The following is a 19,746-nucleotide window of genomic DNA, read 5'->3' as shown; positions in this document are numbered from 1 at the left end:
TGTCTTTTTTTATGCTGCTCCAGCTGGCAGAGGATCGCTTCTTCGAGATTCCTTCCGGTTCCGATAAGCCGAAAGACTGATGAAGCTTCGAAAACCAAGAACAGATTCACCACTGTGTGATGGGAAGCTTCGTAGATTCTACTAGTATCTTTTGCTCCATCTAAGATTGACAGAACCATTAGTACGTCGAAAGAATCCTTTTTTGCAAAATTGTTGATGGTTTTGTTAAAACGATTCGTGAATTTTTAACTCTGTATGGATAATTATAATAATTCTCGGAGGACTTTGTTCTTTTCATATTTACAAAACAAAGAAAAATTTCGTAATAATTCTACTTGCAGAAAACTCCTCAATAATCGTTGGTAATATAATAACATAATCAATATTCATTGGCTTGTTTCGTTGAAAGCTCGATAAGCTACTGGTCTTAAGAAGACTGGAAAACAGTTAACGAAAAGATTGTCGTCCTAATTTGTACGTAGCATAAGTGTCGATTCTTATTAATTGTTGTAAAGAACGAATATTCATTGACTCGTAGGATTAATGATACCTCGTTGAGGGATAAAGTTGTTTGGTCCGCGTGGCTGGTGTCTTAAAGGCTAAAGGGGAGCACGCCACGCGTTAAATGGACGACGGAAGAAGATGGAGGATGATGGATAGAAGTAGAAGCCTCGACGCTAAGGTGTTTCGTCCCGGTGATAAATAGCGGTGCAATAAAAGTGGGCCGAGTAATTCGGATGCCACGTTATCCGATCGTTGCGTTAAGGGAATAATAACCTGACTGGGGATGCACGATGGAAAATGGAAGTAGTGGCTTTGCAGCTTCGCAGAATTCCTTTTCGATATAGCTCGGTTCACGAAGAGAAAGACAGGAGAATAACAAATAGAGAGACTGGAAAATTCTCTTCGATCGTTAAACGATTACTAACGATACTGTGGAGATCTTATTTCTCCTAGGGGATTTTAAAACAGGTTTTAGATAATAATATACTAATTTGATCCGTTATTAAAGAATTCCAATAAACAGACGAGATAAGACAAAACAATTCTGTTATATAAAATCACTGAACAGCACGAAATAAGCTTCGGTTCTCGATTCCATACGACGACTATACACAAACACGCTTCCTACCATATACATTAACCGAGAAATTTATTGCGCGTATATCTTACCATTATCTCCAATTTTCAGATAACCAAAGCATCGTGTATATAATGCCGATCAATCGAATACCACGCAAAACGACGTTCTCTGCACGGTACTAGTAAAATTGCTCGTTACAACGATGATGGAACGACAGTCTCAACAGAGAGAAAAGGAAGTCGATGGAAGAAGAATCGGTGTGGGACTGGTGGACAGGATGAAGGGAGGAGCTACAAAAGGCTGGATATCATAAACGACAATGAAACTCCCGAAGGAAGCTGGAACAAAGCGAGATGGTGGCGGTGTATACGTGTGCAGCTTTGAAAGGACAGTGACGACGCACAGTGTGGACGTTGGATCGAGGAAGGGAAGAAGGAAAGAAAGAAAGGGGCAGAACGACACGCCGGGGATCGCTCGAGTTTCTCTGATCGGTCAATAACGATTTCCCGGGAATATAAATGTCTCCGCGAGCAGTCGTCCGGGCTGTTCGATTCGGCCCGTGTCCGGCATTGCCTTTTAATCTTGTAGCTTTGCCTCTTTTAATCTCGTTCCATCGACCGGCTGCGCCCTTCCATGCCGCTCTTTCCCGTCCACTCGTTCATTCGATGCAATTTCTCTTTTCGTACGTACGGTTGAAATCATCGCTCATTCGACTGTACGAAAAAACCTGCTGGTTGCATGAGAATCGTTAATCTTGACGGATGAACCGAAGATGGAACATCGTTTCGTGTAACGATTGGAAAATAGTAATTATTCCATGTATAATTGCGTCTTATTTCTGTTTATCAAATTAATTTCATTGGTCGTATTTAAATTGAAAACCTGTTTCAGACATAGAAAATTCAAGAACAGTTTAAACATAAGAAGAATCCTCAATTCCTGTACTACTGTATCATTTTCGATAGGATCGCGACAAAATTCCAATTGCCTCTCACATTCTCGCCATCGATATTCTATCAAACTTCTACAGCCCTAAACGCACACCAAACTACTGAAACAAAAATACAAATAATACATTTACCAACATTTTCTTCGGTCTCCTCTTATTAACGGAGAACGGATTCGTCAGCCAGATGAGATCTTCAACGGAAGAGAGTTCGATTCTGATCAGAAAACTTCAATACCCGGAACGATTCTTTGTTTTAGCCGAAAAAGAAACTGTTCTCGGTGAGTGAAACCGTACCTTAAAGTACACGTATTCATATGTAACTTCGAATCTTCTTCAATTTTTCCGATGATATACCTCTAAACGCCTTGAAACGATACTATGCGCAAAGCTTCTTCCGGTTCTTCCTCGAGCTATCTTTTACAGGCTTCGAAACGATGTATCAGTAAAGAGAAAGATTGCAGGGAAGATTTGGAAGAGTAGGTTCGTCTCGGGGCAGACTGAATTTCCTCGAGGGAGAAATTGTTGCAGGCAGCAGCCTCGACGGTGCTTTCATCAGCGACAGATTTTTCTCATCGAACGCTAAACTTGCGGGGCGAGGTGTGACGCGCGTGCGAGAGTCTGTAAAGCTCGCTTTTGTCACTTTCCCTGGCTCGTGCATCGAAAATCCACGCCCTTTGACGCCTCTGAAAAGTTGCTGCCGACAGCGATCAGGTTTGACGGGCAATCGACACCGATAATCAAAGGTTCGTTCTTTTTTCCTTTGCTACTGAACAATTTTTACGTAGAACGCAAAAATTCAATTACACCACCTGGACCACTCAAGCTTGCAACATTTTTCTTTTTTCTTCCGCTCTTTTTTCTCTGCGCGTTTAGAAGTAACTTAAACAGCCAAGAACCATTCTACCACTTACGACGCAGCACTATTGTTAGAAAAATGAAGTTTCTGTACGCGCAGCTTACTCGATAACCGCAATTTATGCTTTATTATAAGCAAAAAAATAAAAAATGGACGGAAGGGGTGAAAATACAGAATTTTGAATTTTAGAGTAATCCGCGATGATCGGAACACGGATAAAAGTTCGATATCGCAAATATAGAAAAAAGAAACATTCGTATCGGGACTGAAAACGCAACGTCCATTGTTCCCCTATATTTCCGGTTATTTAAGCTTATCATTGGCCCGACGATTCCGTGGGATCATGGGAGATGGATCAGGATATTTAGAGTGGCGCATCAATCTCGCATCGAGCTCCCAAATGGCCGTTCGGTTGCTCGCAAATCCACGTCGTTTCACCGGCCGGTGCATTAAACAGGATTTATATTTCCTCGAATAGGAGCCGATGGGATCGATCGGTATTGTCGACTGAAAGTAGCGCCATTTTGCATCTTATTTAGGGGAACCGTGCACATGTGAGCAATTCGCGATTCAGTAAAAAGAACCACCTCTATACATTTTCAAATTGGTTCCAAATTTTATCAGTACAATTACGACAGCCGTGTCTCATTACAGCGCGAACAAAAGTTCAAAATGTTTTGTATAATACATACAATACAAGCATAAAGATTTTTCATGATAAGTATTCAAATATTTTCGTGAACCAATGTATCCACCACATTATAAAAAATTCTACTGTACTCTGTTTAAGGCATTGAGTTTACGATATTTCCATTTTTGTGTGTCTTCGTCCCATTAAGTTTCGATTTTATGAATTCTTCGTTGGTTATTACGGTTTGCACCGCACCTCGCATGTAGATCTACGATATTCTGGTTGAGTTTACTGGTGCCGGTGCAAGGGATCGGCATCCGTATACCGGAAACGATAATCTCAGAGGGTGAAACCACGTCTTGTAAATCCGTGGAATAACACGATGTCTGGTTGTGTCGTTGCGTTGAGGAGGGTCACAGGATTTTCTACGGATAAAGGATATGCACTGGGTTAGGTTACGCCTGCGAAAGCGTTAAAGCGATTAAAAGATAGGACTCTGAATGGGAATTTAAAAATCAAACGGTTCGGTTGAAGAATATTCATTAAAAATTCATTCCATTCAGCCCTCAAAACGCAAATAACTTACTTCCACTCATCTTAAAGACGTTATTTATTACGAGAAGATGGCGCAGACATTGCTAAATTTTCAGACAAATTTTTAGAAACACTATTTGTAACATTACTTTTCTCCCCTTTTTCACTCGATGTAACCTTTAAAATCTCTATAATCTTTAAATTCTGTTCGACGAAATAGCGAAATTTCAATCGTGAATTCAGCCACGAAAGAATTCGCGGAAAACGAGCGGAGAATCCGAGACACGCGGTGAAGCAGCGACAGAAAGTCGACTCTCGATTAGGAGGACAGGCGACGATCGAGTGAGATCCCGTCCGTCAGAGTGGTTCTCAGTGGAGAATCGAGCGACTTGGCGTGGCTCTTGACAATATCTACGGCAAGAAGGAAACCGACGAAAGGGTTCGGTGGATCGTGGTAACAGTCGGTCGGGTCGCATAAATCAGCTGCACGAGACCCTCGAGCGGCAGAGGTGTCGGGGCCGGCAGGCCGAGCCGTCAATAAAATGCAAAGTCGGAAAGATAAAGTTAAAGATAAGCCGCCCTCGGATCCACACAGAGAGTACTTGGACGCTGAGTCCACCGACGAGGAGGAGAGACAACGTAAGATTTACGAGAAAAATATTAAAGGCTTCTTCTAGCGACTCTCCTCTGCCATCCAGTTTCTTCTATTTTCTACATTTCTACCTTCCGCTATGCAGCTCTCCTCCCTTTGCCAATTCCTCTAGTTTCCCTGTATTTTTCTTCCGATTTTCCTCCCCGATTTTCTTATTCTTTCTGGAGTCTCCTTTATCTCTTTGGTTCTTCAAACCTGTTATTCCGCGATGAATTATCTCGAGATGTTGGTATTCGCTAACCTTCTGTACAATTTTGTCGCGTCTGATTTACGATATATTAGTTCGGTATTTGAAAATTGGTATTAATATATTCTTTTGACGAAATTCGATGGAATTTTGATGGAAGATATTTAAATATCGCGTAGAATTTGTATCAGATTGTATGAAAAATTTGTAGTATTTTCAAGATTGAAAGATGATTATTTCATGTACATGAATTTCCGTGAAATAATGGAATGCTGAATTTACGTACAACTGCCCCTAGATGGATATGCCGTTGTAACACTCCAGTCGGCATACTTGTAATTCTCAACGAGAATTAATTGTGACGTATTCAGTAATAAAAAAAAGAAAATTAATGAGAAGATTCAAGACCGGTCAGTACAGAAAATGTTTTTCAATCAGAAAAAGTTATATCTCGTGTACCAGTAAAGAGCACGCTATAAATGTTAAATCTCAATTGAAATATTTAACTACATCTGTTGCATTTATCAGATACATCGTTCGTTTTAGTCTCTTTAAAACTGAAATTCCAATTTCAAATAAGTTAATCGTAACACGAATGTTGCGCGACATTATAAAGTAAGAGGATGAAATTAGAGAGAACAGTTTAGCAAAGATTCTTCGTAAATTCTTTTTCGCTGCGTTGGAATTTTTATTACGATGTAAGTGAAACTACGATGAAAGTACAGCAATATTGAGCCGCGAAAATGAAGAGTGGTAATTGGCGGAAAGGAACTCCACCAGGTCTAATATTATGTATAGCTCGCTCCTCGATGTTCAATTTACCGTTATTAAATGCCCGATACTCAAAACAAGTAAATTGGAAAGTTTTGTTTTTCTTAAATATTACTCTTCTTCGATCATTCCTTCATCCTATGTTGCAACACCTTCTGCTTTGATCGTTGTAACTACTTTATGTACTATATTTTCAGTCACAAAAGAATCATTATAATTAACAAACTTTCAAGCTATTTCAAATATTTTCCAATATTTTATAATTCGCCCCTTTACCCCCCCCCCCCGTTAAAATCGTTTAATTCCGTTAAACTTTCTTATACAGCATGACACGAAAGAAAGTTAGAGTCACTCGTATCGATCATGTACAACAAAACGTTATATCGATCGTATGTGCAAAGATCTTAAACGATCGACGTTATTGGTTTTATATTACAATGAAAATAATATATATTTTTAGAAAACGTGTAATTATGTAAAGATAAAATTTTAGATATGGTGTTCTTCGTTTATGGTTCCCTTCGTTCACGGATTTAGTAAGATTTTATTGAGACAGAAGCGTTTAATGGAAGGTCTAAGATTTTTTTTCGGCCTTGTAGCTCCAATTAACAGAAACTGGAGAGAAAATCATTCAAACGAGTCTGACAATGAGGTAGCATCGATACGAGTGCGCCAGGGGTTGAATTATGACGCTGAAGGTGGCCGCTCTGGTGGACGATTAATCGGCGTATCCGAGTTCCTAATTTGTCTCCGGGTTTATGGTAATTCGAGACCCGTTTCTCGAACCGATTCGAAGGAGAAACGTGGCTAATTCGTCGCTAGTTTAGAAAGTAGGTAAACTGGATAAACCAATACCTGTCTGTCGAATAACGAGCATTCGAATTGTGAGCACGGGGCTTTATTCGAAATATCCAGCGGGTGTCTGCAAGGAGATTTAGCAAGCATAGGATGGTGAGAAACGGAGGAAGGGAGAAGGTTGAAACTACCCTGCGAACAATTAATGTCACGGACTGGCTGTGGATGATCGAGGACGGCAATTCGGCGCCGAGGACTCGTCGCAAAATCGCCAATGGGATTTAATTTCATATTAACCCCTTCGCAGTCGCTCTTCGTAATTGAGGGGATGAAATCGTGAATTACGTAGGTGCTAGAATCTTTTTTAGTGCGTTTGAAAAATTTCGTTAATCTATGGTTGTTAACTTTTTTATTTTTTATTTATTTAGTCCTGTCTTATGATAATTCTAAAATGTATTATAATAGAAGCAAATGTATAATAGGAGATACCAATAGCGTTATTAGTCGTATTCAATGTAGAAGTTTACCTGTTTTTTCAATTGAAACGTAATTACACAGTAGGTAATTATTAAATACGTATATCTATTTATTTCTATTACACCACATTAATTACGATCATCTAGGTATAGTGTATTTCTTGTCGTATATTCCAAGTCAGCAACTTTGTCAATTAAGTAGACGAGAAATAAAGCTGCAAAGTTATAAAACTCTCATTTACAAGGAACTGACACATTCTTATCTTACGTTTTCGTTCTTAAATGTCTATTTTCATTTTATCACGAAAAGATCCGATTGTATTCGAAGGGCGAAAGACTGAAATCGATGCTTATTACCTCGGACCCAGTAACATCATTTTAAGGAGAATCATCTATGGCTAATCTCTAATCAATCTAGAAATAAACCAGAAACGAATCTACAAAATCACAAATATCAATTGCAAAAGAATAAACGCATTGTGCCTGTCGTATGTTCCTCAACTTTGATTCTTCCTATCGCGAAAAAAATTGGATTTTATTCCAGGAAAGAAAATTTGAAATCGTAGCTTGTTACACAGACTCAATGGCTAGCAGAGGATGGCGAAATAATTTCGCACACCGCGCAAAGTGCCCGTAATTACGTCGACAATGGTCGCTATGTCTGTGGCGCTCGCACGCGTGTTAATACACCAGCATGGTCAAGCAAAAATGTTTGCCACGATATTCACCGGGGTTCGATCGTGTCTCACCCCGGTAGCACCATGGTAAAAAAAAGGAATTACTTTCGCGTTGAACGCGTAACGAAATTGTAACGGTTAATCCGCTGGACGAGAATTTTATTGCGAATCGTTATTGCCGTGTCCCTGCGAGCCCAACCCCCGACCAACCCCACTCATCCACCGATCGATACAATGTTAATGAATTTTAATAAACAGAACGACTGACTTTTCACGATCACCACTGGGAAATTCGCGTAATCGTGCTGCTAATCGAGTGGTTCACCTCCGAATAAATCCTCGAAAAACCACGCCCTCCTTTCGCAAAAAATAATTAACATTTTCGTCGCGTTTTTACGATCAGTAGTCGTGAATTTTAATGAAGAGGACATTTTTTAATCATCGCTGATAAATAATTTTGCAGCTAAATTAATTGCCGAGTGAATAACTATGCGAAAATTAGCCGCTCTTTAAAAAAAAATAATAAATATATGGCGAAAATTAATTTTTTGAATAAAGATTGACTTCCTGTAATCGTCACTGAGAAATCCTCATAATTTCGCAGTTAATCCAGTGTTTATCCAGATAAACGCTCGAAAGCCAACTCCTATTTCAGATAAATTGATAAAAATCAAATATTTTTGCAATCACAACAATTTTTCACCAACATTGCTGTAGAATTCCTATAATCGCGTTTCTAATGAAATGACTGGCCAAATAAACCTCCGAAAATACCAACCTCTCATTTGAAAAAAAGTGCAATAGAATTCACGTATTTTTCATAGCATCGCGATAACGTTCCTTTCCCTTGCAATCGCAACGCTGGTATGAAAAATTCAATGGTAATTCGCCGATTCGGCGATGATCCTCCGTACTGACGGCAGGCCGATCATTTCCATGCGTGTCGCGAGAATGTCACTCTCTTTTTCCGGTGAAAAACGCGGCTGGAACGTGTGCCTTGCTGTTCTTCCTGCTGGCAATACATTTTCCATTATCGGCCGATGCTTCGCGCGTATCGCGCATTCCGCGTAACGCTGCGCGGATTATCGATGTTCCGTGCGAGATCCGGGAATTCACTCGCGATGCTTTTTAGGGAAAAAAATGTTCAAAATGATAGCGATTAAAATTCGAATTGTCGCAGTTGGACCAAGCTGTAGAAAAAATTTTTAGAAAGAGGAAAAATTTCGGACTGCTGTTACATACGAATGGTATTAGAATCTTTTTGGTTAGATTTGCCTTCGGCTGAGCATGAAATATGCAAAATGTCTTGAATTTTTTAGAAGTTTCCAGAAGATAAAATTCGCCTGAAACATGGTGTTAATATAAAATGAGTACTTGGCTCTGGCAAAAAAGGATAATCCATTTGCAGTAGCAAGAAAAACGGGGAAGTATCTTAATTATAATTATGGAACTCACCCCCAAGTAAAAAAGTAGCAAAAAGATACTTAAATCTAAGGGAAGACAATCACAATAAATTAGAAGAAATGAAACAGTAAACAGGTTTGGCGAAACAATCCTGTTAAGACGTAGAGCATCGTAAAAGTCAGCAAGTTGAAACACTCGCTTGTGTTTTATGACACACGAACTGTCGAGCAGCCGAAGGCAACAAATTTTCACTTCCAAACCTGAAAAAAAACCCATATTCCAGCTTTCTCCGTCGTTACATCCTAAACACTATCCGTTCTCGCCATTTCCTACCACTTTCGTCGTAAAACAACCTGTGCAAATATTTTACAAATATTTGATGTAGAAGCCTTGTAAACAATACATCAGATGCAACAGAGTCGTCGCGCAAACAAGATAAAATAAATTTCAGAAATGTTTGTTCGTTTTAATGTCTTTCTGAAGTATCTTTTACTTCACAGGTCTAGAATTTATAGATGCGTAATCCAAAGTTCTATAATCTAAAGATTTAGAACTCGAAGTTCTATAACCCAAAACTTTATGGTCCAAATTGTTGTTATGAATTCGTGATTCAAAGATATATGATTCAAAATCCAAAGATGAACCAAAAATCCGATGCCTAATAGCCACGGTCGAAGCACAACGTTTCCGCGCGATAGGCTCCTGTTCAAATTCCTGCAGATATTTCCGCCCTATCATCCCTTGTGCAAAATAGCCAACAACAAGTCTTTAGATGGCGTTTAAAGAGTCAACAACCACCAACCTTCACAACCCAGAGCCTCGTCAGCAAGTGACGTGCTCCTTTCACGAATACATCTTTCGCGACTGCTGAACAAATTCGTGAAATCCTCGCGTCACTCGCATAGATCCAACGAGGGAAGAAAAGACGAACGACGAAGAACGAACAGTAAAGGGGAAAAAGCATACCATGAGGAACGTGACAGGGTTAGAATGTAAAATTTGTGAAAAATCATTGGCATGGAAAGCTGCGTGACAGTAATAAGTCCCTCGGGTTGAGAGAATGTTTCCTATAGCATAACAAAAGGAAAATGAGAGAGAGAGAGAAGAGAGGGAGGGAGAGAGCATCGGTACTATCTACATAATACTCGCTATCATAGTCTAATAAATTATGGCAACGTGTCCTCCCGCGGCGCCTCGATCACCCAACGTGTTTCCTCTTCCGCCGATTCACTAGCTGGCCGCGATTTATCGTTCCTGTTAGATTGCCAGCAGCGAAGTCGTATCCTGAGGGTGGCACAGAGGGTGTGGTGGGCTTGGTGCTCTTCTGGTTGTATGCGCCTTCGAGAAAGCGGGGCGGAGAAGAAGAGGACTAACGAAAAACGATATCGGAACGGACAGGAGAGATTCTTAGAAACGAATGTGTCCGATTTAACTCTCCCGTCGGATTTAAGGAGACCCATCGCGATCGCTACTTTCGATCGCCGTCTAACGAACGATCTTTACGATCGGAGAAAATTTGGTCCCGGTGCAGAGTCGTTCTTTAACTCTTTGAGAAGAAAGACTCGGGAAAATTGTTAGATACATGCAGTATGGTAAATTTGATATTTTATATAGTATCATAGATAACGCAGTTGTCGATCAATTTTCAAATTCGATGATCTTGCGCTTCTGAAAACAAACAAGTTAGGAAAAAAATTATATATTTGGTGGAGTGGATATTGACTGACACGTTGATATATTCTGTTGCAGGACATGAAATCGATGAAGTTCAAGAGGAACTTAGACCGATCTACGATGAACAGGAACTGTCGAACCTGGTTAGTAGTTTAACTCGGATCTTAGAACATAAAGACGGATAACGATCGTGGAAAAATTTCTTAATGCACAATACTAGATAGATTATGAATAGATTCAGCCTTATCCTAAATACCAACAACTACAACCTTCGCAAAAAAGAAAATGATAATATTAATTATTAAAACTCATATCATAAGTAAAAAGAAAATCAACCCTTTGATATTAACATTAATCATAATTAAAAGATTCAGCCAATAAATGAACAAAATCTTCCTCTTCTTCCAGGTCAACTGTGTGAAAGACATGACAACCTTGGGCGGACTAAGGAAGGAGGACTGGTCCTACTACTTGGAATTGACAATTCGAGAGTTCTTTCTAAATCCGAACTTGACCACCCTGACCATCTATTATTTATACAACAGGCTCGCTGCTTCTCTGTCGTTCCCTATTGTACCGGTATACGAGCTCACCTACTTCATCAGGGAACCACAAGAGATCCTGCGAGCGGACACATTTCGGGATCGCGTGTTGTTCGGCTCGGTGAACGATAAAGTAGAGCAGCACGTGCTGTCGGTTGTTCAAAACGTGTTGTCGCCGATCTTCCTCAAGATCGAAACCTGGCCAGACAGTATCCATCCAGAGAGGATTCTCGCCCGCTTTGTTCAGTGGCTTAACTCGTGTTTAATTAGTCGGGGAAAGTTTTCCGGGGAGCACGGTATCGTAATGATACTTCAACGAGCTGAACTACGAAACTTTCTTGTCTCCTCCTCCAGGACTTTCTTCTCTTTTTGCTCCTCTTCCCTCTTTTTCTCTCCCTCTCTGGTAAACAATCTGTGGGTGTAAAACCGCCAGCTATAAGTTTAATTGGGTAGCAGTGGGCGCTCTAGAATCTTCGTGGGCGAATGTCCCGCGTCAATGGCGTTTTCCAAAATTCGAATCTACAAAATTCAGCTTCCTACTTGAGAGAAACTTGTCGGAAGCTTTTGTATAGTTTAGGTACGGAGTTTTCATAATCTTGCCACTTTAGGGTAACAATTTCGATAGCGATACTTTTAATTCTGATGTCTAAAATTTTCCACGTTCCTGAGCCCTTGAAAGTAGGAAGTTTCTAAGTTAATGATATAGCTAACGCGGTACTTCAAATGATCAGATTTCATGGAAATTTCATAAATTTACAACGACCTAGTTCCATAACTTTCTCTGATACTTTATTCGTGTCTTCGATTCCAATTTAGACTTTACTTATTTACGGCTCTACTATTAATAGGCACTGAACGACGATCCACTAATAGTTTGTCTACATCGAAACTAACAAATAGCTTTCAGTAACGAAAGAGGGTTTGGAACAAAGGACGATCGGCCAACATTTGCACAGTCTCCTCGGCTTAAGCTCGCAACAACCCCGACTTGATGACGTTACCAAGCGAATTTGTAACTTCGGCCGCGCAATCCCTGTTACCGCAGCGCGCCACGCGAACTTTCGGCCCAGTGTCGACCAACAGAGTGAGAGAAGAGAAGAAGGATTAAAAGGAGAGGGTGAAACAGGAAGGGTGGAACGAAGTTATTATTACCATAATTTTCGACTAAATGCACTGCGCAACTCGCCGCTAGTAAATTCGGCGTCGATGTTTGCACATGTACGGAAGGTCATGAACGACGGATTATTAGGTCCACCTCGAGTCAGAAACGATTGCATTGTGTTTGGCTGGAAGTCGTCTCATTATTTCTAATGGATTCGCGATTCTAACTGAATCGAAGGAGTCGTTCTCCTCTAATTGCGAGGACATGGTTTTAAACGAGGATCCTAGAGATGAACAGGACCTGACACTTTTACTGGTTTCCATCTCTGTGAATTAATCTGTTCTGGATCTCTCATAGTTTCTCGAATCATAATTCTTAATCTCTGTTTTCGGAATCATAAGAATTAAATTTCAGTGGGAAATTGTTTGAACGAAATGGAATAGAATAGCTGAGTCCTTTTCTTTAAATTATATTGCGATAAGTTATAACGAAAGTATTGGAGGAACAGGGAAAATAAAAATAAGGGAAAATATCGATGGAGAAGCTTATTCGTTTTCCTTAACCTGAGATACATGCGTGAAGGCGGACTTTTACACGAACATGGACACCTTCTTCTGCAACTTAACAGACCTTACGTACAAAATGCTGGGCTTAACGGTGATATATGTACCTCGTGAGGGTAGCAACCTGACCGAAGAGGACTGCACCGATAAGGAGTTGGTCAAGAGGATGGAGAGTGTGGTAGCCTACTGGACCACCCAAATAAGGATAGCCCTCTCAGACCAGGAGCAAGCGACACCCAACGAATTGTTGTGTCTAAAAGACGAGTACGACTTTTGGATTTATCGATGTTAGTAATTTCATTTCGTAAATATTTCAGGAGTATGTATTTGCTTGTAAAGCATATTAGATCTGGGATTTCTGGGCAGTTCACTTTAATAAATCTCTGTACACTGATTATAAAATATTAAATTAATATTTTGTAATCTGAACGTTCGAATTTGAATATTTCAATGTAAATTCTAATAAAATGTGTATAACTCCAGCTCCCAGAATCTAAGCTTCCGTTCCTTCTTCTAAACATATTTGTACCACAAAAAATTCTTTCTCTAACAGATGACAATCTCTGCGGTCTAAACCACCAGCTTCAGAACCCAACGGTGAAAATAATAGCAGAATTCCTATTAATAAGTCATTCGACTTATGCTCGCCAGTTCTTATCATTAATAGATGAGATCGAAGACGGCGTACAGGAAGCCAAATCTAACATCGAGTATCTTCGAATCTTGATAGATCCTTCTGCAGAATTAGAGAAATGCACTACACCATCAAGCATCGAGGAACATCTGATGTTAATCATACATCTGTTCAGAATAATCTGGTTGAATTCACCGTTCTATAACAGTCATGAGAGAATAGAGAATCTCTTCAAGGCTCTTAGTAATCAAATTATTATCCTGTGTCGAGATTACATCGACTTTAATGAAGTATTTTCTGAGAAGCCTAGAAGTTCCATGCAAAAGTTCAGAGAGTGTATAGACGCCTGTGAAAATTATAAAGCACTGTATGACAAGGTTAATATTCATTTTTCTCCGTATTGAGGCATTGAGAGCAAAAGTGAACTAACTCTGATATTCCATAAGTTGTATAATTCATTATAAGTAACACTTACTACATTTATATTTATGAAATATTCCCTATTATACTTTCATATTCCTTATTTCATTTCCGACATCTTATATTCTCAGCCCCATATCTCGTGAACTCATGATAATGTGTAAATTTCTATATTTCACGTTTCCCATTTCTTACTCCATTTCTCAAATTCTGTGCATCATATCAAATATGCACAATCTAATACATACATCTAATGTTCCCTACCCTACATCACTACTCCATTCTTTACATTCCCTACCGGTCATTGTATTTACTCCTTATTTCATTTTCCCTATCCTAGTTCAATGATTTCACCCTTCTAATTTCGACGAAGAGTATGTTTCCTACAAAAGATAAAATGTATCGCACAAGCAGCGCGTAAGAAACCGTCACCTTTCCCAAAAGAAATTCGCTATCACATAAAATGAAGTTCATTTCTTATAAATTTCACACAAAACCCACAAATGATGGACACTTTCCACAAAACGAAGTTCGTTGTCCCACAAAATGAAATTCCTTTTCCACGAACGAAATTCACTAACCCACGAGATGAAATTCTTTTCCCACAAAATGGAGTTTTTCCCAACGAATTTCCCACAAACCGCGTCAAGGGCCGCCACTTCCATACTTGAAATTCGTGATCGCTAACATAGATTTAGGAAATTTGTTAGTTTGATTTGGAATATAGGGAAAAGTAGAGTGCAGGATTTGGAATACAGAGAAGAATACACCGAGTATGGGCATAGAAGGTAGAAAAAGGGCATGTGGAAAACGTATGATAGGATAAAGGATATGGAAATATAAAATATGAGACGTCGGATGGAGATATGTACTGTGGGAATAAGAATGGAAGATATGTTTCAGGGATACTGGATATGGGACACAGAAGAGGAAATAGGACATATGAAACGTTAAATGTAGGAAGAATAGATGTATATGCTACAAAAGCAAGGATAAAAGATATTTCCTATTGATACGGGATGTGGGATATAGAGTACCAAAAAAAAAAAATATGAAATGAAGTGTGAGAAGTAAGGTGAAAGATACGGATATATGTTAGGAATACTAATAGTTGTGGAATATAGGGTATGAGATAAGCTATATGAAATATGGAATGTGGGATGGAAATATGGATTGTGGAATAGCTTTGGGATTGTAAGTATTAGATGTTGAATGTAAAATACAGAGTATGTCAATAGTATGGAAAGTGAGGTAGAAATCGTGGAACCTAATATGTAACTTTAGAGATGTTAGGTATAGAAAATGGTTGCGTGATACATAACATAAGATGTGGGATATGAGATATAAGATATAGAAGATGGAATAGGATACAGGATTTGGGATATGTGATCTTGATAGAATCATGATCTAAATATAATTACAATTTGATTTTATTCGTAATATTATAATTAAAATAGATCTTGTTAAAAATAAACAAGTGTCTGAAAAAGTATCTTAACAATAATATATAAACTTATGTACTTCATAAAAATGTAGTAGGATCCATTTTTGCTCTAAATGCCTGATATTTCGTTGATCGTTCGATATTTGCTTTTACTTTTTGAATACATATAATGCTTTCGAAAGACTGTTTGAATGTTCACCGTGTTATCGCGTACAAATTCAGTCGACGGTCGGTGCATTAAGGGACTATTAAACGACGTGTGCGGAGTTACTTTGGATACTTAGGAAAGAGCCGTTAGGCAAAGTGAGGAGTTCCCGCGTTAAGCGGAAGTCACGGTAATTGTACCCACCCTTTGGCCGGTTCACAATGATCCCCGTGAACGCGGGAACACGCTCCCATCCCTGTTAAAATAATATTCGCCGAGGCGAGCGGCTTGAGTCTGCAATTAATCTTATCTTCCTTTAATCGCGACGGATCGTGGTAAAACAACACGCGAGCACCCGTGCTACGTGCAAATGAACGTAAAAGTATTGCTAAGCCCACTGCGCGACTGATAATTTTAATATCGTCACAAATTAAACGAAAAACTCAGTTGAAAAAATACGATAAGTAAACTGTATATGTTTATACATTTGTATTTAAAAATTTACAAACTGGACACAATATTCAAAAACATAAAAATTATTCAAAGTACCGGGGCATTGGTTATAATGTTTCGAAATTTCTATTTGAGTCCTGTTAGTTTATCTACATTCATAAAAATATGAATTAGCATAACATCGCAGTCTAATCATGAATATTTATCTAATCTATTTTCGTCGATATTTTGATTTTGATACTACTTGGTGTACTTGATGACTGAGACAAATTTATAAAATTAAGAAAGAAAGCAAATCACATCTTAAACTGTCATCAAACAACCTCGTAACAGAAAAGGCTGCAAAAAGGGAAACGTTTAAAGATAATTCGTCAATCTCAAAATTAACATTTTATCCTGCGCAACAAGGGTGACGTGTTGTCGCCGAAGGAAGGGTTGCCTCTGGAACCGGGTCAAGTTTTCGCGTTAAACGGAAGTCACAGTAACCTCGACTTAGGCGTTTCCCGTGTGGCTAGATAAGCGTCGACAGGGATTAGAATTGCCATGGGCTACGTATCGCATCGTGATTATTCTCGCGAACTGAGGGCGCAGAAATCGTAGTCAAAAAGTCTGAAATTCTCGATTTTTCCGTGAAAAATCTCAATGATCATACTATGAGTCATTGATAGAGAGTGAAACAACGTTTCTTAGGGGATCACAAAGAGTTCTGACGACGAATTGAGGCTGGCAAACGATACTTTTTATTCTTTGTAAATGTTAAAGCATCGTAATGTTAAAAGCTATGCAAATTAGAAAAGATTTTGTACATCTAATTAGCAGATTTCTGATGATAACGCATTTATGAGAAATTTAAAAGCGTGCAAATATACAGAATGCGCAATATAGTGCGAAAACAATCTCAACTCAAATTATTAAAAAACAGGCGCCACAGCGAAAAAAATAGTATGATAGCAATGGAGCAACGAAATAATATTGCAATTTCGATATTCCGATTGTTTATGAAGCTCTCGAAAAACGATCAAGTGCGTCCCTTTCGAAAATGAATCGCGATCCCGCGATTGATCGTCCAAATATAAACGGGAAAAATATAAAAATGGAAGAAAGCCAGCCTGATTGTTGACAAGATACGAAATGACGTAACAACGTCATGCACTCGAACGCTTTGAAATTGAATCGTCTGGTGTGTCAATGGCGTTCCTAGAATGATGTTTGACAAGAGAAAATTCTCGTGCACCCTGTAACAATGCGACACGATTTTATATAGAAAAGTCTATAGCCCGCATGGTATTTCGAGGAATCATAAAAGCTTCTTCAATACTTCATATCTAGAAGATATCTACTTTTAAAGTATCACTTTCACTAAAATGAACAAAATGAAATATATACCATGATATAGAGGTAATATATAGAAAATATAGAATATTTATTTATATGTGATAGAAACGAATAAAAGAATAATATAAATAGACATAATAGAAATAATAGTATAGAGATATGAACATACCATGAATGGAATATACTTATTGTCAGAATTCAAAGGACTAACAGCTTGATAGTAAAATGACGAATTGACGAAGAATTAATTCTTTATACTCAAAGTTTCTGATATGAATAATACAATCTTTCAACTTTTATCCACAGGGAGATAAAAATAGAAAGAAATATTTATGCGTATGTAATGTACGTAATATGTAGAATAAAAATAGTATTAATAATTCATACGATAAAGCATTAACGCGAGATAAACTAGTTGATGGCGCTAAAAGGGGATAGTAGAAACGAATTATGACACATTCCCTGTTCATTCACCCCTGATAGACTGAAAAGAATGTATACACCATCCCGTGGAGATGGTGGCGAACTGTTTTCACTGGCAGAACAGTCGATAATACAGAATAAAATGGGATAAGCGTATAGAGGGTGAAACAAAAGCTCATTTAACGGCTTAAAGTCACATTCTCCATCGCGGATCGATTTGAATGCGTCACTAGGCCGGATATTAAACGAGTGACTCGATCGTGCGTAATATTTTCACGAGACAATTCTTTCGAATAACAGTCATCTCTGTGTGTTTGTCTTGCAGATAGCGCAAGCCCACAATAGCCTAACGGACATACCATGGGATTTAGACAGGGACAATATATTCCAGCATATTGATATTTTCATTAGCAGGTGCCACGACATGATTGAGATCTGTCAGGCGATGATCGATTTTGCCAGGTAATCAGTCTGCACCTCTTCACGCCCGTCGACCGACGATTTGATCAGGGATTAACCCATTGGCATACTAAGCACAGAATAGACGAAACAACGGAAATAATGAGACCGCTGTTCGGTGGAACGAAGGGAGAAGAGCGCGAAAGGGTGTGTCAAAAAATCGAAAGATTATTTCACGAGGCACTGCAGAAGATCGAGCAGGAGTCCGACAGAATCCTCGATGTTCATTACGGCATGTGGCACGATGACATGTTTACCTTTCGCAACGAAATGAAAGATCTAGAAGTCATCATCGAAAACCTAGTCACGTCAATTTTCGCACGCTTGAACAGCGTACAGGAAGCAGTGGAGGATTTTCAGAGTTTCTACACTTACATGAATCGCGAGAAACTGAAAGCTCTGTTCGATGCTAAAACGATCGAGGTACGAAGCTAGTAAAATCTCAAATTTTCAAAATTAAATAAGATGTCTTATAAAAATTATATCGAAGCGAAAATTTAAGGTAAGAGAGATAAAAGAAAGATTTCGTTTCCTCCATAGATATGGAAACTCTTCAGCGAAGATATCCAACGAACGAAGCAGGAGATACTGGACGAAAAGGAGGAGTATCCTTCGATGACTCCATATTATGCAGGCAGGGCATTGAACCTACGACTGAAAGGTGCTCGTTTGCAATCAACAAGAGAGGCGCTCGAGGAGGCCATGTGGATGCCCTTTTGCGGTCTTAGCGAGGATATCTACAATCAGCACGATCTGCTAAAGAAATCGATCGAGGATTTTGTTATCGATATATACATGAAATGGATACACGAGGTTGGCGAGAATCCACGTGTCAAGCTTGATCGTTTCCTTATGCGACGCAGCGACTCGTCTGCTGGATTACTATGCTGCAACATCAACCCGGACATTTTGAATTTATGCCGCGAAACCGCCTATTGGATTACTCTCAAATTCACTATCCCTGTTCAGGTTCAAATCGTTTACGATAAATGGGAAACTCTGAACTTCGTTTACGAGAGCGTTCTTGCTGTAGTTATTGGCTACAATAAGGTGATTAAAGGTTAGTTGGTTGCAATATTAAACTATTAACAAGCTTCTAACAATACGCCAAAGATGCATTAATACCACACTGGGAATTTTACATGTAATTTCGGAATTTTCTACTAAATTTTTTCCAACCTCGATCGTCTACTATCTCCTCGATTATTCTAATATTTCGAACTCGATCAGAAATTACAGCGGTCATGGGAATTTCATATGTATATGAATTAATGCAGATTGTAGAATAAAACGGACCTCGAGGTCTTTAAGTGATATTAAACGATATTGTAAATGAAATATCGTTATGTTTCTATGTTCCGCAATTTCTTAATTTTCTTCTTCCTTTCATCGATGCCGAATACTTCCATTACGGAACTCGTGGCGCGTGATTAATTAAAACTCACTAAATTGCTTCTTCCAAACTCACTAACTGACGTTCTCCACGTCATGGCAAATTCTATTAAACGTATATACATTTTCTGATGCGTCAAACCC

General features: G+C 38.9%; 2 protein-coding genes across 2 annotated transcripts in view; both read left to right on the top strand.

Annotated features, from left to right (window-relative positions):
* Nucleotides 1-3,707: 3,707 nt before the first annotated feature.
* Nucleotides 3,708-11,676, top strand: LOC117233957. The gene is made up of 4 exons (XM_033494698.1): nt 3,708-4,730; nt 9,771-9,841; nt 10,766-10,833; nt 11,099-11,676. The coding sequence occupies exons 1-4, from the start codon at nt 4,597-4,599 to the stop codon at nt 11,654-11,656; spliced, it is 831 nt and encodes a 276-aa protein (XP_033350589.1). The 5' UTR covers nt 3,708-4,596; the 3' UTR covers nt 11,657-11,676.
* A 1,238-nt stretch (nt 11,677-12,914) lies between these two features.
* LOC117233935 (dynein heavy chain 2, axonemal) overlaps nt 12,915-19,746 on the top strand; it is a 37,926-nt gene continuing 31,094 nt past the window's right edge. Inside the window, exons 1-5 of the mRNA XM_033494675.1 lie at nt 12,915-13,184; nt 13,451-13,908; nt 18,077-18,213; nt 18,291-18,633; nt 18,751-19,270. Coding sequence (XP_033350566.1) covers nt 12,935-13,184; nt 13,451-13,908; nt 18,077-18,213; nt 18,291-18,633; nt 18,751-19,270 — 1,708 coding nt within the window. The 5' untranslated portion in view covers nt 12,915-12,934. The remainder of the gene's footprint in view (nt 13,185-13,450; nt 13,909-18,076; nt 18,214-18,290; nt 18,634-18,750; nt 19,271-19,746) is intronic.

The sequence above is a fragment of the Bombus vosnesenskii genome, unplaced genomic scaffold (genome assembly GCF_011952255.1).
Source record: "Bombus vosnesenskii isolate JDL3184/JDL3185 unplaced genomic scaffold, Bvos_JDL3184-5_v1.1 scf7180000013301, whole genome shotgun sequence".
In the NCBI taxonomy this organism is placed as follows: Eukaryota; Metazoa; Arthropoda; class Insecta; order Hymenoptera; family Apidae; genus Bombus; species Bombus vosnesenskii.
This window is presented reverse-complemented; position numbering and strand designations above follow the sequence as displayed.

What these genes read in the sequence shown, in the direction of transcription:
- LOC117233957 (XM_033494698.1), top strand. Translation starts at nt 4,597, where the DNA reads ATGCAAAGTCGGAAAGATAAAGTTAAAGATAAGCCGCCCTCGGATCCA. An exon ending in AATATTAAAGGCTTCTTCTA is followed by an intron (nt 4,731 to 9,770) that starts GCGACTCTCCTC and finishes TGTGCAAAATAG; the next exon opens with CCAACAACAAGTCTTTAGAT. An exon ending in AACAGGAACTGTCGAACCTG is followed by an intron (nt 10,834 to 11,098) that starts GTTAGTAGTTTA and finishes CTCTTCTTCCAG; the next exon opens with GTCAACTGTGTGAAAGACAT.